The 20,359-nt window shown below is 45.7% G+C and overlaps 1 protein-coding gene across 1 annotated transcript in view; it reads left to right on the forward strand.

The window, feature by feature from the left end:
• The first annotated feature begins 310 nt into the window (after positions 1-310).
• The window catches only part of LOC144697828 (cysteine-rich protein 1), a 110,423-nt gene continuing 90,374 nt past the window's right edge, over positions 311-20,359 (forward strand). Inside the window, exons 1-2 of the mRNA XM_078569809.1 lie at positions 311-380; positions 14,895-14,998. Coding sequence (XP_078425935.1) covers positions 14,941-14,998 — 58 coding nt within the window. The 5' untranslated portion in view covers positions 311-380; positions 14,895-14,940. The remainder of the gene's footprint in view (positions 381-14,894; positions 14,999-20,359) is intronic.

Raw genomic sequence — 20,359 nt, forward strand, 5'->3', positions numbered from 1 at the left:
CATGTGCTCAGAGGTGTTTTTGTACATGGACAATGTTGTTCGCTTATGGTTATATTCTAAGTCCTAAAAATTAAACTGCTCCAAACTTAGGCCAGGGTTTTTAGGAAGGTGGGGTTTCCCTTCCTGCCATCTGAAAAGTCGGCAGGGAACACATCCTTGCCCACACTGCCAGCCCCACAGCGACTTCATGCTCCAACGAGTGTTAATTGGCAGGAGGTGGGACATCCGCCCCTCACTTGGGAGGAAGTCCCGCCTTAAAGAGCTGCTGGCCAATCTGATTGGCTGGCAGCTCTACAGTCCCTGCAGCGCCAGAAGCTGCAGTGGACAGGGCTGGGACTGTGTGCAGTCCCTGAAGTCTTAAATCCTGGGTTTCCAGGAAAAGGGACGTTTTGGGGGTCTCAGGGCGGGGACGGTAGGGGAGGGCTAGTGGAGGGTTGACAGTGGGGTTTTTGGGTGTCGGTGGAGAGGCCGGGGTGGGAGGGAGGTCCTATGGTTATTGAAGCTTAAGGCAGAGAACCTGATGTTAAAATAGGGCGGTTGATGGAGGCGCACCCCACCTTCCCACCTGAGGCCTGAACCCGGTTTATATTTGGGCTTCAGCCATACCCTGGAACTCCTCCCATCAGCCTGAAAATTGATGCTGGGTGGGAAATGGTCCTTAAGTGGTCAATAATTGGCTATTTAAGGGACTCAGTTGGAGCAAGGGTGGGCGGGCTGGCCGAGACCATGCCCATCCCAGTGTAAAATTGCAGAAATGGCGGCAGGAATCCAGTGGGAAGACCATCTGAGGAATTTTACGCTCACCCCTCCCACCTACAAACCCACCAGTAGGGGAATGTAAGATTCTGTCCTTGGGCACAATCGCAGTGCAGCAAGCACTGCACGTCTCTATAAAGTTTAGTTACAGGACTACGTGAAGTTGGTACAACAACCTCATTAAGATAAGTTGGAAAACTGTAATTGTCAGTTGCAGCCCGGAGGTGGTGTATCAGTCATGGGAGTAGCACAATTGACTGGGTGGGATACTGGCTGAGGCCAACCTAAGTCCAGGAGGCAAAGAGGGGGACGAGGCTGGGCCAGAGGTAGGGGGTAGCTTTAATATGGCATCTTGAAGAGCACTTCTGCTCCACCTGGCTCCACATTCAGCTAATTTTAACCCTAACCTTTTGGTGCAGACCTTACTAATTGCTTTAAGGACCAGTGGTGCAGCTGCAGCTGTAGCTGTGCACCCAAGAAAACAGACAGCAGTTTGTATAGTGCAGGCTGTGCTTAGTCACAAGACAGTCTGGCAAAAAGGCCTGAAGCTGTCACAAAGTTCCCAGTTAATTAGTTGCTCTATAGAACGGTTTTTGACATCTTGGGTGTGTCAAGCACAGAGTTTAAACAGGTGCAGCTGCGATTTCAAAGAACCTGAATCTGATGTCTGTCATTGAGGAAGAATTAGGAAGAGGGAGGGCAAATGGTTTAAAAAGTGGGAACGCCTTAAATATTGTTGATTCGGTGCACCATAGCTAACCTGAGGACCTGGAGTGAATTTCTTTTCCTGTGGGATGCTGCTGATATTGAGAACCCTTTATTGCTTGAGGATGATGCTTCCAGCCTGGAGTCTGTACCTGGAACCTGGAGTTAGTTAGTTAAATTTAAACTGCTGTCATGAAAAATACAGCCTGGGTCTGCCCAGAACTGACCCAGTTTATTTTTTACACACATGGAGATTAATATACACTGAGTCAGTATTGGCTGGTGCAATTTGCTGTGAATGCTATTTTCACAGATTAGGTCATATTGCTCATACTGTGAAATTTGTTACTTTGACGCAACAGTGGAATCAACACTGTTCTTCACCTCTAGGCCTTACTGGAGCCCACTCCAATTTATAAGTTTGTACTAATTGAGCGTAGTTCCTACCAGATGTGACCCTAGGACATAAAACCACCCCAAATTTGCAAATGTTAGTAAATTGATTAATTTATGTAGGAAATAGTCATAATTATTTACATAACCATACCGTCTACCCGGCAATGTGGGGAATTGCGGAGGTATGTCCTGTACACAAAAAAGGAGGATAAATCCAACCCAGCCAATTACCGCCCCATTGGTAAACTCTCCATCATCAGTAAAGTGATGGAATGGGTCATCAACAGTGCTATTAAATGGCACTTGCTTAGCAATAACTGCTCAGTTTGAATTCCACCAGGGCCACTCAGCTCCTGACCTCATTACAGACTTGGTTCAAACATCAGATTGGAAAGTAGCAAATATAATCCGTCCATTCAAGAAGGGAGGGAGGCAGAAAACAGGAAACTATAGGCCAGTTAGCTTGATGTCTGTCACGGGGAAGTTATTAGAATCGATCATTAAGGAGGTTATAGCTGGGCACTTAGATGAGCTCAAGGAAGAGTCAGCATGGTCTTGTGAAAGTAAAATCATGTTTAACCAATTTATTGGAGGTTTTTGAAGGAGTAACATGCGCAGTGGATAAAGGGGAGCCTGTAGACATACTCAACTTGGATTTCTAGAAGGCATTTGAAAGGGTGCCACATCAAAGATTATTACAGAAAATAAATGTGCATGGTGTAGGGTGTAACATATTAGCATGGGATAGAAGATTGGCTGGCTGGCAGAAAGCAGAGAGTATGCATAAATGGGTCTTTTTCTGATGGCAGGATGTAACGAGCGGAGTCCCACAGGGGTCTATTCTGGGGCCTCAAATTTATGATTTACATCAATGATTTAGATGAGGGGAGTGACAACATGGTAGCTAAAGTTGCAGATGACACAAAATAGGTAGGAAAGTATGTTGTGAAGAGGACATGAGAAGGTTGCAGATGGATATAGGTAGGTTGAGTGGGTGGGCAAAGGTCTGGTAAATGGAGTTTAATGTGGGAAAATGTGAAGTTGTTCACTTTGGCAGCAAGAACAAAAAAGCAGACTATTACTTAAATGGAGAACAGCTGCAAAATTCCGAGGTGCAGTGGGGTCTAGATGTTCTAGTACATGAGTCACAAAAAGTTAGTACGTAGGTACAGCAAATAATTAAGAAGGCTAATGGAATGCTATCCTTTATTACGAGAGGAATTGAACATAAAAGTAAGGATGTTATGCTTCAGTTATACAGGGCATTTGTGAGACCGCACCTCGAATACCGTGTGTAATTTTGGTCTCCTTATTTAAAGAAGGATGTAGGTTCAAAGGAGGTTTACTAGATTGATACCTGGAATGAATGGGTTGTCTTATGAGGAAAGGTTGGACAGACTGGGCTTGTTTCCACTGGAGTTTAGAAGAGTGAGGGGTGATTTGAGGGTGATTTGATTGAAGTATGCAAGACCATGAATGGCCTTGACAAATTAGATGTCGAATGGATGTTTCTTTCGTGGGTGAGTCCAGAACTAGGGGGCACTGTCCTAAAATTAAGGGTCGCCCTTTTAGGACAGAGATGAGGAGAAATTTCTTCTCTAAGAGGGTTGTACGACTTTGGAATTCTCTGCCTCAGAAGGTGGTGGAGGCGGGGTCATTGAATATTTTTAAGGCAGAAGTAGATAGATTCTTGTTAGGCAAGGGAATCAAAAGTTATTGGGGTTAAATGGGAATGTGAAAATCGAAACACAAGAAGATCAGCCATGATCTTATTGAATGGTAGAGCAGGCTCAAGGGGCCGAATAGTCTACTCCTGTTCCTATTTCATATGTTCTTATGGACAAAAGAGCTGAACTCCCGAGGTGAGGTGAGAGTGACTGCCCTTGACATCAAGGCAGCATTTGAACGAGTGTGGCATCCAGGAGCCCGAGCAAAACTAGTGTCAATGGGAATCAGGGGTAAAGCTCTCCACTGTTTGGAGTCATACCTAGCGCAAAGGAAGCTGGTTGTGGTTGTTGGAGGTCAATCATCTCAGTTCCAGGACATCACTGCAGGGGTTCCTCAGGATAGTGTCCTAGGCCCAATGATCTTCAGCTGTTTCATCAATGACCTGCCTTCCATCATAAGGTCAGAAGTGGAGATGTTCACTGATGATTGCACAATTTTCAGCACCATTCACGACTCCTCAGATACTGAAGCAGTCCATGTCCAAATGCAGCAAGACCTGGACAATATCCAGGCTTGGGCTGACAAGTGGCAAATAACATTCATGCCACACAAGTGCCAGGCAAAGACCATCTCCAACAAGAGATAATCTAATTATCGCCCTTTGACATTCAACGGCATTACCCTCATTGAATCCCCCACTATCAATATCTTGGGGTTATCATTGCCCAGAAACTCAACTGGACCAGCCATTTAAATACTGCAGCTGCCAGAACAGATCAGGGGCTAGGAATCCTGCAGCAAGTAACTCACCTCCTGACTTGCCAAAGACTGTTCACCATCTACAAGGCACAAGTCAGGAGTGTGATGAAATACTCTCCACTTGCCTGGATGAGTGCAGCTCCAACCACACTCAAGGAGCTTGACACCGTCCAGGACAAAGCAGCCCACTTGATTGGCACCCCTTCCACAAATATTCACTCCCTCCGCCACCAACGTACAGTGGCAGCAGTGTGTACCATCTACAAGATGCACTGCAGAAACTCACCAAGGCTTCTTAGACAGCACCTTTCAAACCCACGACAGCTACCACCTAGAAGGACAAGGACAGCAGTTACATGGAAACACCACCACCTTGAAGCTCCCCTCCAAGCCACTCACTTGGAAATATATCGCTGTTCCTTCACTGTCACTGGGCAAAGATCCTGGAACTCCCTCCCTAACAGCACTGTGGGTACACACCACATGGACTGCAGCGGTTCAAGAAGGCAGCTCACCACCACCTTCTCAAGGGCAATTAGGATTGGACAATAAATGCTGGCCTAGCCGGCGATGCCCACATCTCATAAATAAATCAAAATAAACATGTCTATCGATGAGGTAGGGGTGCATATCAGGTTTTCTTGAATAGGCCGACACGAAAAATGTATCCAGTCCATGATTTTAAGTTGAGAATCAAACTGGGACAATGAAATGGTCTTTACTAGGCAGAATTGCTCACTAGCAAATGAAATAGATTGTTTATTAACTACTCTTAACTGACCAAAAATAAACATTTGCTCTAATATTCCATCGTCAGTTAGCAAACTATTTGGCACTTCATACTCTGCAGCCTGGCACAACACATACTTTTCTGCAGGCTGCACCTAAATTACATGAAAATTGTGTATTCACATTTTTCTTCAAGCAACCATGTGTGTCCATGTGACAGATAACGCTTGTCATCTGCTAATATTGAGCCTAAATTGCTGGGAGCCTTTCTAATGCCTGAGAGATGCTGAAGGCATTGGAGGCCATGCCTCCAACTGCTCAGGCCCTGAGCTCTGGAATTCCCTCCCTAAACCGCTCTAACTCTGGATATTCTGCAGCTAGTGACTCTCCTCCTGACTCCCCATTGCCTCTCCATTATCTACAAGGCACAAGTCAGGAGTGTGAAGAAATACTCACCACTTGCCTGGAAGAGTGCTGCTGCAACAATACTCCAACACCATGCAAGACAAAGCAGCCCTGCAGCAACTTGCCAAAGTTTCTTCAACAACACTTAGCTTCCAAATCTAGAAAGACAAGGGCAGCAGGCATTATACCTAATGCATAGGAGATGTGTTTTTCGTTATTTATTCACAAAATGTGGAGGCCAAGCCAGCATTTATTGCCGATCCCTAATTACCCTAATTAGAAGGTGGTGGCGAGCTGCCTCCTTGAACCGCTGCAGTCCATGTGGTGTAGGTACACCCACAGTGTTATTGGAGCAGGAGTTCCAGGATTTTGACCCAGCGATAGTGAAAAAACAGTGATATAGTTCCAAGTCTAGAAGGCATGTGGCTTCAAGGGGATCTTTGAGGTGGTGGTGTTCCCATCTATCTGCTGCCCTTGTCCTTCTAGATGGTAGTGGTCATGGGTTTGGAAGGTGCTGTCTAAGGAGCCTTGGTGAATTGGTGCATCTTATAAATGGTGCACATTGCTGCTACTGTGCGTCAGTGGTGGAGGGAGTGAATGTTTGTCGATGTGGTGCCAATCAAGCGGGCTGCTTTGTCCTGGACTATTATTAATAACAAAAGTAATTTGCATTTTTATAATGCCTTTAAAATATAAAAGTGTGCTATGGTACTTAACACAAGCATAAGACAAAAATCACTGTAGAACTAAAGAAGGAGATATTAGGAGGGGTAACAAAATGCTTGATCAAAGAGATGGATTTTACATGGGTGTTAAAAGAGGAGAGGTGTAGAGAGGCCAAAGAGCTTAGGGATGGGGGAGTTCCAGCACTTAGATAGCTGATAATAATACAAATGTTGGATACTGTGGAACTTGCAGGAATTTTTAAATGCACCGACTACAAACTTTTTAAATGGTTGCTGATGATGCTAGACATCCGAGCACTGGTTCGTCTGCTACTTCATTCGTGTTCTTCCATTCTCTTTCGGGGTCTTCCTCCCAGCAACTTCTGTTTGACAAACAGGTTCACTCCTCTTACAATGGCAATGTTAGACACCATATTACATGTCACTTTTTCCTAACAATGCAAAGCACCACCAGAGGCTGCATTATATTTCTGCCTCATGAAAGTGCATCACTCTTATGGATTCTGGAGATCATGCAGAGATGCCACCATCTGCTTTGAAGAGGATAACCGATGTGTTCTATGGACCAACCTGCTGTTTTGATTCCCCCTTGGTCTGTTGTGGGGAAATTGTTTCATTCAAGTCTTCAAGTATTTTCCAGGAAATCAGCATTAACGTACATCAGATTTTTGCTGTGCTTACACACCATTCCAATGGACTCACACACCCTCCCAACGACAAATGGACTCACACCATCCCAATGGATTCACCATCCCAATGAACTCACACCCTCCCAACGACAACACACCATCCCACGGAGTCATCCAAGCTCTCAACAAGCAACACACTTTCCAAGCAGAGTCATACACCCTCCTAATGAACAATACATCTTCCCATGGAGTCACACACCCTCCCAACAGACTTGCACATCCTTCCGATAGGCTGACAAATCATTCCAATGTTCTTGCTTCCTCATCTTACATTTTAAGAAGCTCTAACCCTTTCAGGAAATGAAAGGAATAGTACTACCAGTCGAAGTACTCATGGCAAACTGATTGCATTCCATGTGCCTTGCATCTGGGGATTGTCTTTCAGTTGTTAAAGCTGAATTGATTTCTCCAGCGGTTGCATTCCATTGTCAAGTGTGATTTATGCCAACAAATGGTGGGAGAGGTACCTCCGTGACCTTGTGTGCCTTCTGTGCTAACTGACTTGAATGAAATCTGGTGTTGATGTCTATTCCAAGCAGTAGAATAGAAATCAGTGCCTTCACTCTGGTCATCTGGATGTTACTCAGGGATCTCGGATAACTTTCCCATTACACACTGCTCCGTGATATGTCAGTAGTACTCACAGTATTTGGCTTGTACCAAATCCCAAAGATTCATCTCCTGGGCTTTGTCTTCTTGCTTCTTTTCCCCCTCCAGCAAAGTGTCCAGCAGTGACAGATGTGATACAATATCCATGTTGCACTGTCTGACAGCAGACTTCTGTTTTAACCAGTCTGTCCCGCTCTGACCAGTTTCCCATTTAAAACCAGCTTTAATTGGGAGAAATTAACTTTCCCGGAAGGAGAAGAATTTTGAGAAGATCTGCATTTTCCTCTTTAATTTTTTAGTGAGCGCTTAACGAACCAAAAGGAAGACATTAATGCTGTACTGGATCTGTGCATCAATGGGTGTAAGGGATGTTTAATCCCAGAAGCAATTTCAGGAGCTGATGTTAACACCCACTTAAGTTAATACCAAAGCACAACATTACTGCCCAGTCAATGCATTATTACCATGCATGCGTTAACAAATTAAAACACAGCCTCACACAGGGGCCTCCATTCCTGCCATTGCTGCCTTTTCTTTCGTCACATTATCCCTACCCTGGTAGTGTCCAAATCTGGCCTGGTATTTGTTGTAAATCAGTTCCTAGCACACAGAGAAATTATAAAACCAGGCTGTTCTTTGATAATGTGCTCCAGCTTGCCTTGCATTGATGCTTCACTTCTTTCGTGTGGCTCCTCAAACTCAAACTTATTACTCGCTTTGTTTTTTTCACCATCTGTGTTTGTGCAGATGCTCGAAATGGGCCCTGCCTTTGGGCTTCATAACAAAGTGGCTGAGTCACTTCATTTGAAGACAGATCTCAGCATTGATCTGTCTCAAAGAACGACCCATTTGCACTTCAGGCAACCAAACCTGTTGCCAAGAGAACCCAGCATCGATTCTATACACACCAGGTGATTCTTACCTGTGTATGCGAGCCACATAAGTACAACCTGGGTTTAACTTCAGGGCAAACGGATCATGACAAATTCAATTTTAACTAGTTTTGAGCTGGCAGGGAACCTATATTTGAAGCACACAGTGAAACACAAGTCTAGTCATTCAGATCAAAGCCTGGTTTTTGTAAGAGAGCTTTAGAATAAATGTTTTTGTTCCTCAAAAAAGACTCTAAAACAGTTGTGTCAAGAAAATTAGGTTGAAATGTATTTGCAGTGATTTTTTTAAATAAAAGATTGTTTTGGGAAAAGTGAATGAAGTACTGAGTTAGAGTATCATGTTTGGTTCTGAAAATTGAGATTAAATCCCACCCAGACATATGGACTGAAATTACTTTTCTGTCCAAAGGATTCTGAGGAGGTTTGAATGGAATGAGCAGACCCAGTGGGTCAGTGAATTTACACTACACAATTGCTCATTAGTCAGCACTGATTGGTGCTAATTGGCCAAGCTCACTCCGAGACACATTAAAGCCAGATGGGATGGGAAACGAAAGAAGCCATGGAGCAGTCCAGAAATCAGCTCCAAACTGAGGGCTGAAGCACATTCCTGCTGACATGTTTTCAAAGGGCTTGTGACTCATAGAATCCTCAACACAGAAGGAGGCCATTCATCCCAACATGCCTGTACCAGCTCTTTGAAAGAGCCACCCAATTAGTCTCACTTGTCAGCTGTGGCTCAGTTCATAGCACCCTCACCTTTGAATCAGAGGGTTGTGGGTTCATGTCCCACTCCTGGAAACCAAGAACTGTGATTGTACTCGAAAGAGTTGCAATATGTGACTGTTGATAACTCGAAAGAGTTTCCCTGCTCTTTCTCCATGGCCCTGCAAATGTCCTCTTTTCAAGTATATACCTAATCCTCTTTTGAAATTTATTATTGTATCTGCTTCCCCCACCATTTCAGGTCCATTCCTGATCATAGCAACTTGGTGCTTAAAAAAATTCTCCTCATTTCACCCCGGATTTCTGCTAATTATCTTACATCCATATCCTTTGGTTACCGGTCCCAGTGGAAAAAGTTTCTGTACAGCTTTTTTAAATCATTTGCTTTCCCTACTTGTGTCAAGCTCCAAGCCATTGTCAACACTTTCACTGAGGCATATGAGAGCATGGGCCTTACACTAAACATCCATAAGACAAAGACCAACCTGCCCCCTCCACACCCCACTGCTCCCCGGTTATCAAAATCCACACTGAAGCCATGGACAACATGAACCGCTTTCCACACCTTGGGAGCTTACTGTCAACAAGGGCAGACATTGACGAAAAAGTTCAACACCACCTTCAGTACGACAGCGCAACCTTCGGCCACCTGAGGAAGAGAGTGTTTGAAGACCAGGACCTCAAACCCAGCACCAAGCTCGTGGTCTACAGAGCAGTGGTGATACTAGCCCTTCTATATGGCTCAGAGACCTGGACTATGTACAGCAGGCACCTCAAAACTCTGGAGAAGTACCACCAGCGCTGCATCCACAAGATCCTGCAAATCCATTGGCAGGATAGGCGCACCAATGTCAATGATCTTCCTCAGGCCAACATCCCTAGCATCGAAGCATTGACCATGCCTGATCAGCTCCACGGGGCGGGCCACATCATCCGCATGCCTGACATGAGACTCCCGAAACAAGGACTCTGCTTGGAGCTTCGACACGGCAAGCGAGCCCCAGGAGGGCAGAGGAAATACTTCAAGGACAATCTCAAAGCCTCCTGACAAAGTGCAACATCCTCACTGACATCTGGGAATCCCTGGCCCAAGACCACCCGAAGTGGAGGGAAAGCATCCGGGAAGGAGCTGAACACCTCAAGTCTCATCAGCAAACTCTAGCTGAAGCCAAGCGTTGACAGTGACAGGAGCACGTGGCAACCCAGGCACCCTGCCCACCCATACCCCTTACCACCGTCTGCCCCACCTGTGACAGGGACTGTTGGTCATGCATTGAACTCTTAAGTCACCTGAGAACTCATTTTTAGTGTGGAAGCAAGTCATCTTCGACCCCGAGGGGCAGCATAAGAAGGAGAAGTGTCAGGGATGTGTTATGTTGGAGACATTGGGCCACAGGTAATGAATGGGAGCTCTTATCAAAAGGGGAGGGTTGCTGGAAATGTAATTATATTGTTGCCCTGCAGTGTGAAGCCTTGCAATATTGTCAATCTTACAGCCTTTAAATGTTATAAGGCTTGTTGCACATGAATGTATTAGTTCTTTGACTGCATTCTGGAGCACTTCCTCAATATTCAATGGCACCCCTGGTTAAAAGGAAATGGAAAATAAAGAATTTGCAAGAATGGAGTGTTGTTCACAACCTCAGGCCATCTTAAAGTATTTTACAGGCAATAAAATGTTTTAGAAATAAAGGGCTGGATTTAATGGAGGTGACGGTGGGCTTTCCCGCTGGCTGGAGACTCGACATGAAACCCGTGTCACTTCTTTTAGAGAAGGCCCGCTGCATTGTGTCACTCAGGCACTTAACTGGGCAGTGGCGGGCCTTCCCTGAGATGGGACTGTGGGAGTGGTAGTCCTTCGCACTGAGAGCTGCCAGCCAATCAGAGGTCAGCAGCTGCATTGAATGGCAGCGCCACAGGGCAAATGGTGGCTACTGCCAGTATTATACCCACCCAAGGTCTAGAATTGTTACTGGATCCCAGGCCATAGGTGATTGATAGTGAGAGGGGGTTTGCAGACTGGGGGTCGCGGGGGAGGGGGTTGGCAGAGAGGATTAGTGTTTTGTGTCCATATGACTCTTCTTCAGAGCTCTGCGGAGTGGAGGAGCTCTGAAGAAGAGTCATATGGATTCAAAACATTGACTCTGTTTCTCTCTCCATAGATACTGCCGGACCTGCCGAGATTTTCCAGCATTTTCTGTTTTTATTTCAGATTTCCAGCATCCGAGTAGTAGTAGTGTGTGTCTGTGTGTGTCTGTGTGTGTCTTAATTGGATTAAAACCAGCTAGTCTGGGTGCTTTGACATATAGTAGTTTGTGACGTTAATGGAGTAAACAGTAAGTAAGGATTGAAGATAAAATGTAAATTTGCATTTGTTGAATAAAGCATTCAAGAGTGGGAGTAAAATCTTGCACCTAGCTGAGAGATGCCAAGCAATGTATTTAGATTACCAATAAGATTAGTGGGATGAAAATGTTATTGTTAGAAGATGTGATGTTAAAAACCTGGTGATACAATGGAAAATTTACATTCAAAGGAAAAGCTAGGTATAAATAGAAAGGAGTTTATGTGTGTAAGTCAGGCATTTAAGATCTAACCAGCCTGTAAACCTCCCACTGTGTCTGCAAAGGAACCAAATTGCAAGGAACCTCATTTTCAATTCATAAGGTCAAATGTGCTTTGCCTGGTGTCGGTTTGAAGTCTATGGGTTACTGTTGTCTCGGTGAAGATTTACTTGGGAGTGATTAATTTGGGGATTTTTTAAAAAGTTATTATGATAGTAATTTGTAGATGTGTATATGTGTTTAATCTGTTGTTAAATTAATAAATGTTTAATTTAGTTTTATATAGAAGAAAACCTTTGGAGGCTTGGTGGTCTTATTCCTGAATTCAGAGCTGCATCTCAAATACACCGATTGAAAATATAGGTTATGGCAGTTGTTCAAGTTTCCCTCTGGGATTTAAACAACCCAACCTTTACCAACTGCTATGTCATAATAATGCAAAAAGGTGCTAAGGATCAAAGGTTCAGTTTTGTGTGCATTTTTGGATGTGTTATTAGATAAAGTTGCTATTTAAAGGTTTTTTTGGTGGTTTTTATTTCAGGATTTTGTTCAAGAGGAGGTTTTGATGGGACATCGCAGGTGAATTGAAAAGTGGGGAATGGTGAAGTATTAGTGAGGATGGGGGGGGTGAGGTCTTAGGGGAATGGGGACTCAGAAATCACTTATGGACAGCCCATTTGGAGTGAAGCGGGTCCAGGTGACTCCTCCCTGCTTCCTCCTCCTGCTCCTCCTCATCCTCCTCACAAGTTGGCCTCCAGATATCTGTTGGCAAAGGCTGCATGATAGTGAGGTTGTGGAAGATGCAACAGATCTACATCTGGCTAACAGCTGGTGAGTACTGGCACGCTCCAGCTGAGCAGCCCAGACAATGGAACCATTGCTTGAGGACGCCGATGGTCTGCTCCTTTATATTTCTTGTGCCTCCATGGCTCTCCTTATAGACTTGTTGTCCACATCGGTCAGGTGACAGAAGGAAGCCATGAGCCATATGTACAGAGTCACTTGTCTCCAAGCAGCCAACCTTTGGTTCTTTGTGGTGAGAAAGTCTGACTGCCTCAGGATGAAGGTGTTGTGGTCATTGCCAGGGTAACGGGCATTCGCTGACATGATATTATGGGCAGGGTCGCGAACCAACTGCATGTTGATGGAATGGTAGCCCTTGTAGTTTCTGTACCTCTTCCTGTTTAATGTGGGGACCGCAAAGCCACTTGCTTGGAGTTGATGGCTCCCTGCACCATTAGAAACCCTACTATACTGGCCCTCTGTTGCTTCCCTGATGCAGGGTGGATGGCAAATTATGTTAGCTATGTCGCCTGCTCCCTCCTGGAAACATCCACTCCATAGAAGCTCAGGGTGATGGTGGCCTTGACTGGCACTGACAACATAGGGCAGAATTTTCTGCCTGTAGGGCGGGCAGGCCCAACCCAATCTCCGGCGGGTGGGGAGCCGATCCCCGCTGGAGAAGCGGGCCCCGCCGCCATTTTACTTGGGCGGGCCAATTAAGGCCCGCCCAACATGATGCCCGGTGTGGGCTTGGGGGATTCCCCAAAAGCGAGAGTGCGATCTTTCACCCATGTGCACGAAAAAGCGCACATCTCCCTGTGGCTAAGTGCAGCCTCAGGGAGATCGCTTCCACTTTGAAAAAGATTATAAATAGAAAAAACAAAATTCCCTAACATGTCCCCCTCATGTGACAATGTCATAATTTACACTATAACTTTAGTAAACTTTTTAAAACCCTGCAGCATGAAACCTCATCCTGCCGGTGGATGAGGTTTCATGTTTTTTCTATTTGCCGCTGAGGCTCCTGGCCTGCCCACCAACCTTAAGGTTGGACGGGCATGTCCTTTAATTGTTTAAATGATCCTGTCAATGGCCTCAATTGGCCATTGACAGATCAGCGGGCCCGCAGCCGATTTTGCTGCGCCCCCGCCTTCCTGAAAATTTTAATGGGGCGGGATGACGTCGGAGGTTCCGCCCAATGTCATCCCGCGTCATTTTACGTGTCAGCGAGTGGGCCCCGCCCCCTGCTCACCAACGGCAAAATTCTGCCCATAGTGTTCCCCTGGCTCTGAAGCTCTAGGTTGAAGGAGGTGGCACAGTTCAGTGACCACCTCCTTGATGACCCATAGATGGCTCAATAGTTGTTTGTGGCTGAGATGGAGGTAAGTGAAGTGCTCACTGAAAACCTTGGGTGGAGTAGGGCCTTCTGTGGAGAGCCGTCCGCCTTCTTCATTTGTCCACCGCCTCCCCACCCTGCCGCCTGTGCTCCATAAACCTGTCAAGATGCAGGTCAGGAGAGACTGCAACTATAGATCCCCATAACTCCAACAGGTAGCTGGGCAGAAAACTCCACTAACTTCCCGGTGAAGATGCAGAAACACTCCCTCCAAAATCCAACAAGCCACCAAAGCTTCTCCAAGAATACACCACAATACTTCCACAAAATTTGTAAAAAAAAGAAGTATGTCAAAGGCACCTCACCTGCAAGTTGGATGGTTGTCTTTTTAAATAACGCTAGTGAGGGGTCCATCATGCAGTTGAACGTATGCTCAGCTAGGAGAATTATGGAAATGGCATTAATTTGGCAGTTCAAATGGGCAGTTTGTGTGTCACCATTTTTGGCAATTCCAGCTTCTGTACCACTGACTCCAGTGACACTGCAGAGCTGAATGTTTTGGTCCACCTCTTTGACCAAGCTTTTGGTTATCTGCCCTAACTTCTCCTTATGTGGTTCAGCGCTCTTGCAAAACACCTTGGGATGTCTGGTTACCTTAAAGATTCTATATAAATAAAAATTATTTTTGTTCTAGTTGTTGCTGCATCAGGGTATATTTGGCTATAAGTGTATCATGGTGATTTAGCAAAGGATTTTCTTGACTTTTTTTCTAGTTACAGAAATTGGTAAAAAGTATTTTAACATTATAATTGGATCTGAATCTCCGCCAAATTATTTTGGAGATCTGGAGAGCATTGTTATTTGGAATCCAAATGCCCCTTGAAATGCAATGCTGACAAAATGTTCCCTTGACTCTGCTATGATGAAAAAATATAAAAATTAAGTTTAAGAAATTCACATACCTGGCAATGTTTTAAACAATGAATCAGGTGATAGTTACTGCATAGTGCTTGAAGCTGAGGGGTGTGGGATTAGCTCCTGAGGCTGTTTTCAATGATTCAGGGAACTTCATAGCATGCATCTGGAAGCACCAGCACAGACACAAAATGTATTATACAACCAGCCAGAGGCAGGAGGATGGTACATTTATTCAAACAAGACATCCTGCCTGAACTAGCTGTGCTCCTTTTAGGAGGCTTCAAAGTCTGAAGGGAAAGAGGCCCAAAAGCCCTCAAAATGAAGATAAAAATGAAAATTGGTCCAACAGCTGCCAAGCTGAACAAAGGCTTTGCTGGTGAGTGCAGACTGCAAAAGATTGCAGGTCACAACATGGTTTCCAATGATCAAGCAACAAATTCATCCACATATACTGAAGTACCTGGGGGAAAGCTACATGTGTTTACTTTATTAGGGGTTGGCAATACTCCTGACTGGCACCCTGTCTGTAAGAGTCACATTCCAGGACAGGTCAAATACATAAATGTTAACCAGCCCCAGCCGCGTATTCACTATACCCCCTGACCTTCCCCTCTCCGATGCTGAACGTTCAGTGCTCAGCAAAGGACTTAGTTTCATACCCTTATGCCCTCATCTCAATGAATTTCGGGCTCGGCATGATGCTGAACTCTTCTTCCGCCGTCTTCATCTCCGTGCTCACTTCTTTGGGCAGGAGTCCTCTCCCCGTTCAACGGATCCTTTTACCCACCTCCAATATTCTCCCTCCACCTGGACCCATCCCTCTGGATTCTTACCTTCTCTTGATCTTTTCATTGAGAACTGTCGGCGTGACATTAGTCGTCTCAATTTCTCTGCTCCTCTCACCCATTCTAATCTGTCTCTCTCTGAACTTACTGCTCTCCGTTCTCTCAGGTCCAACCCCAACATTGTCATCAAACCCGCTGACAAAGGTGGTGCTGTTGTTGTCTGGCGCACTGACCTCTACCTCGCGGAGGCTGAGCGTCAACTCGCAGACACTTCCTCCTACCTCTCCCTGGACCATGACCCCACCACGGAACATCAAGCCATTGTTCCAGGACTGTCATTGACCTCATCTCCTCTGGAGATCTTCCTCTCACAGCTTCAAACCTGATAGTCGCCCAACCTCGGACGGCCCGCTTCTACCTCCTACCCAAAATCCACAAACAGAACTGTCCTGGCAGACCGATCGTGTCAGCCTGTTCCTGACCCACGGAACTCATTTCTCATTATCTTGACTCCCTTCTCTCTCCCCTTGTCCAGTCCCTTCCCACCTACATCCGTGATTCCTCTGACACCTTACGTCACATCAACAATTTCCAGTTCCCTGGCCCCAACCGCTTCCTCTTCACCATGGATGTCCAATCCCTCTACACCTCCATCCCCCACCAGGATGGTCTGAGGGCCCTTAGCTTCTTCCGAGGCCCGAACAATCCCCATCCACCACTACTCTCCTCCGTCTGGCTGAACTTGTTCTCACACTGAACAATTTCTCCTTTAACTCCTCTCACTTCCTCCAAATAAAAGGTGTGGCTATGGGTACCCGCATGGGCCCCAGCTATGCCTGTCTCTTTATGGGGTATGTGGAACATTCCTTGTTCCAGTCCTACTCCGGCCCCCTCCCACAACTCTTTCTCCGGTACATCGATGATTACTTCGGTGCTGCTTCATGCTCTCGTCGGGACCTGGAAAATTTATTAATTTTGCTTCCAATCTCCACCCCTCCATCATTTTCACATGGTCCATCTCTGACACTTCTCTTCCCTTCCTTGACTTCTCTGTCTCAATTTCTGGTGATAGACTGTCCACCAATATCCATTACAAGCCTACCGACTCCCACAGCTACCTCGACTACAGCTCCTCACACCCCGCTTCCTGTAAGGACTCCATCCCATTCTCTCAGTTCCTTCGCCTCCGTCGCATCTGTTCTGATGACGCTACCTTCAAAAACAGTTCCTCTGACATGTCCTCCTTCTTCCTTAACCGAGGTTTTCCACCCACGGTCGTTGACAGGGCCCTCAACCGTGTCCGGCCCATCTCCCGCGCATCCTCCCTCACGCCTTCTCCTCCCTCCCAGAAACATGATAGGGTCCCCCTTGTCCTCACTTATCATCCCACCAGCCTCCGCATTCAAAGGATCATCCTCCGCCATTTCCGCCAACTCCAGCATGATGCCACCACCAAACACATCTTCCCTTCACCCCCCCTGGCGGCATTCCGTAGGGATCGTTCCCTCCGGGACACCCTGGTCCACTCCTCCATCACCCCCTACTCCTCAACCCCCACCTATGGCACCTCCCCATGCCCATGCAGAAGATGCAACACCTGCCCCTTCACTTCCTCTCTCCTCACCGTCCAAGGGCCCAAACACTCCTTTCAAGTGAAGCAGCATTTCACTTGCATTTCCCCTAACTTAGTCTACTGCATTCGTTGCTCCCAATGCGGTCTCCTCTACATTGGAGAGACCAAACGCAAACTGGGCGACCGCTTTGCAGAACACCTGCGGTCTGTCCGCAAGAAAGACCCAAACCTCCCTGTCGCTTGCCATTTTAACACTCCACCCTGTTCTCTTGCCCATATGTCTGTCCTTGGCTTGCTGCATTGTTCCAGTGAAGCCCAACGCAAACTGGAGGAACAGCACCTCATCTTCCGACTAGGCACTTTACAGCCTTCCGGGCTGAATATTGAATTCAACAACTTTAGATCTTAAACTCCTCCCCCCCCACCCCATCCCCATCCCGTTTCTTCCCCCTCCCCCCCCTTTTTTAAAAAATTTATATAGATTCTTCTTTTCCCACCTATTTCCATTATTTTTAAATCTACAACTAATACCTTGTTAGTCTCTCCGCCCCACCCCCACTAGAGCTGTACCTTGAGTATCCTGCCATCCATTCTTAATTAGCACATTTTCTTAGATAATATCACCACCTTCAACACCTCTTTGATCCTTTTGTCTGTGACATCTTTTGATTATCTGCTCCTATCACTGCTTGCTTGTCCCCACAACCACCCCACCCTCAATTTCTCTCTCCCCCCACCCCCCACCTTAAACCAGCTTATATTTCACCTCTCTCCTAACTATACTTCAGTTCTGTTGAAGGGTCATGAGGACTCGAAACGTCAGCTCTTTTCTTCTCCACCGATGCTGTCAGACCTGCTGAGTTTTTCCAGGTAATTCTGTTTTTGTTAACCAGTCTGGTTTGCCTACATTTCACAGATAATACATTAGTGCTGGTTGAGGAGATTTGTCGGTGTAAATGGACAATTGTGAACATGTTTGTGTGCATTGGCCAAGAGGAATGCTGAGTGAGTCTTTGCTTGTGCAAACAGCAGACTGGGCGGACTCAAACTGTGGTGCATGACATTTAGCTGTGGGTTGTACTTGTGTGGTTGGCAAACGTACTTCTGATATTTTACACAATAAGCAGTGGATGATTTTGGCCAGGAACCAAGAGAGTGCAACGCATGTGTGTGTGTGTTTTGTTTTGTGGTTCAGTTGGAGTCAGTGCAGCCGAAACAGCAGAACATTAAATTCCAATTTGTTTCTGTGGCTGTTGAGTTGAGTGAATTTTATTTGCGTGTGCTGATCCTTTCCTCTCAGTGCACTGTGTGTTAAGCACTGCAGGGTCAAAATGTATTTTTCTAAAGGGGCCATAGCTTTACTGCATGACACCCCATAGAAGCTCATGATTTTGATCCAAGGTCTCTCACATATCCAGGTGGAAAAGTCGCTGAGTGAAGACGTGCAGAACCCTGCGAGGCGACAGAGAAAAGAACAATTCAGTTTCTGTTGCTCTCAAATGCCTCCTTGTGGTTGATTTGGAACAACATAGGCCAAAGCCTGCAGGGAACAGGGCCCCTGACTTGTCTGCCTCTTGGTTGAGAAACAATTGTACGTACACAGGAGAGAGGGGGAAATTGAAGGGGGAAAATAAGTGAATGTGAGAGGAGCAGATTGAAAATAAGCAAAAAGTAAGAACGGAAAGAAGTGATTCCTGACATCACCCTTAAACAGCCTAGCTCTCATCTTAAGGCTATACCCTCTTGTTCAGCACCTATCCTCATAATTTAACCCATAGCCTCAGTATCATTCTGGTGAATCTGTGCTGCACCTCCTCCAAAGCCAGTATATTTTTCTTAGGGTACGGTTGCCAGAACAGAATGCAATACTTCAAATGTGATCTAACCAAAACTCTGCACAGCTGTAGCATAACTTATATCCATTTGCACTGCAGTCCCACTGAAATAAAGGCATACATTCCATTAGTCCTTTTATTTATTTTTTTGTACCGGCCCACTAGTTTTTTGTGATTTCTGTACGTGGATCCCATGGCTCCTCCACAGTTCCTAGCTTCTCGCCATTTAGAAAATACGTTGAACTATCTTCCTAAGGTTCGAAGTGGCAATCTTACACTTTTCCACCTTAAACTCCAGCAGCCACAGCTTTGCTCATTAAGTCTATCAATGTAATTTTGCAACTTTCTGCATTCAAACTACTCTACTTACTGTCCTGCTCTCTTAGTGCTGTCAGCAAACTTGGATACATGGATCTCTGGTCCTTTATCTAAATCATTAATAAATATGCTGAAAAGCTGAGGCCCCTGTCTCGGGGGATCATGACGAGTCACAGCCTGTCAACTTGACTACATACCCATTATATGTACTCTGTGGGGTGGACGACTGTCCCATTGTAAACACCTTGTGGCAGATACCTGGCAGGCAAGCAATCACCTGCATGATGTGCTGGCAGCAGTTGCAGGAAACAACCAAACTTCAGGAATGGAATCCCTTCCTGTTCCTTGACATCTCCAAATTTAAAAGAGGGTCTTGTTTGGCCTGGAATCCTACAACCCTGTTAAATCCTTGTGATCTTTGCTTCTGGTCTTCCCTGCAGGTTATGGACCCCCTTTTTTGGCATTCCAAGTCCAGAAGGAGCCGAAAATCGGCTATATTCATATAAATAAACATATGAAATAGGAGCAAAAGTCGGCCGTTCAGCCCCTCGAGCCTGCTCCGCCATTCGACAAGATCATGGCTGATCAGTTTGTGTTTCAAATTCCACATTCCCATCTACCCCCAATAACCTTTGATTCTCTTGCCTAACAAGAAGCTTTCTATCTCCATCTTAAAAATATTCAATGACCCCCTTCCACCACCTTCTGAGGCAGAGAATTCCAAAGCCGCACAACCCTCTGAGAGAAAAAAATTCTCCTCATCTCTGTCCTAAAATGGCAACCCCTAATTTGAAAACTGTGCCCTCTAGTTCTGGACTCACCCACAAGAGGATTACATTGTCCATCTTGTCAGGATCTTATATACTTCAATCAAGTCGCCCCTCACTCTTCTAAACTCCAGTGGAAACAAGCCCAGTCTGTCTAACCGTTCCTCATAAGACAACCCACTCATTCCAGATATCAATCTAGTAAACCTCCTCTGAACTGCCTCCAAAGCATTTACATCCTTCTTTAAATAAAGAGACCTAAACTGCCAGAGTATTCAAGATGCGGTCTCACCAATGCCCTGTATAACTGAAGCATAACATCCTTACTTTTATGTTCGATTCCTCTCATAATAAAGGTTAGCATTCCATTAGCCTTCTTAATTACTTGCTGTACCTGCACACTAATTTATTGTGACTCATGCACCAGACCCCTCTGCACCTCAGAATTCTGCAGCTTTC

The sequence above is a fragment of the Cetorhinus maximus genome, chromosome 2 (genome assembly GCF_964194155.1).
Source record: "Cetorhinus maximus chromosome 2, sCetMax3.hap1.1, whole genome shotgun sequence".
Taxonomy (NCBI): Eukaryota; Metazoa; Chordata; class Chondrichthyes; order Lamniformes; family Cetorhinidae; genus Cetorhinus; species Cetorhinus maximus.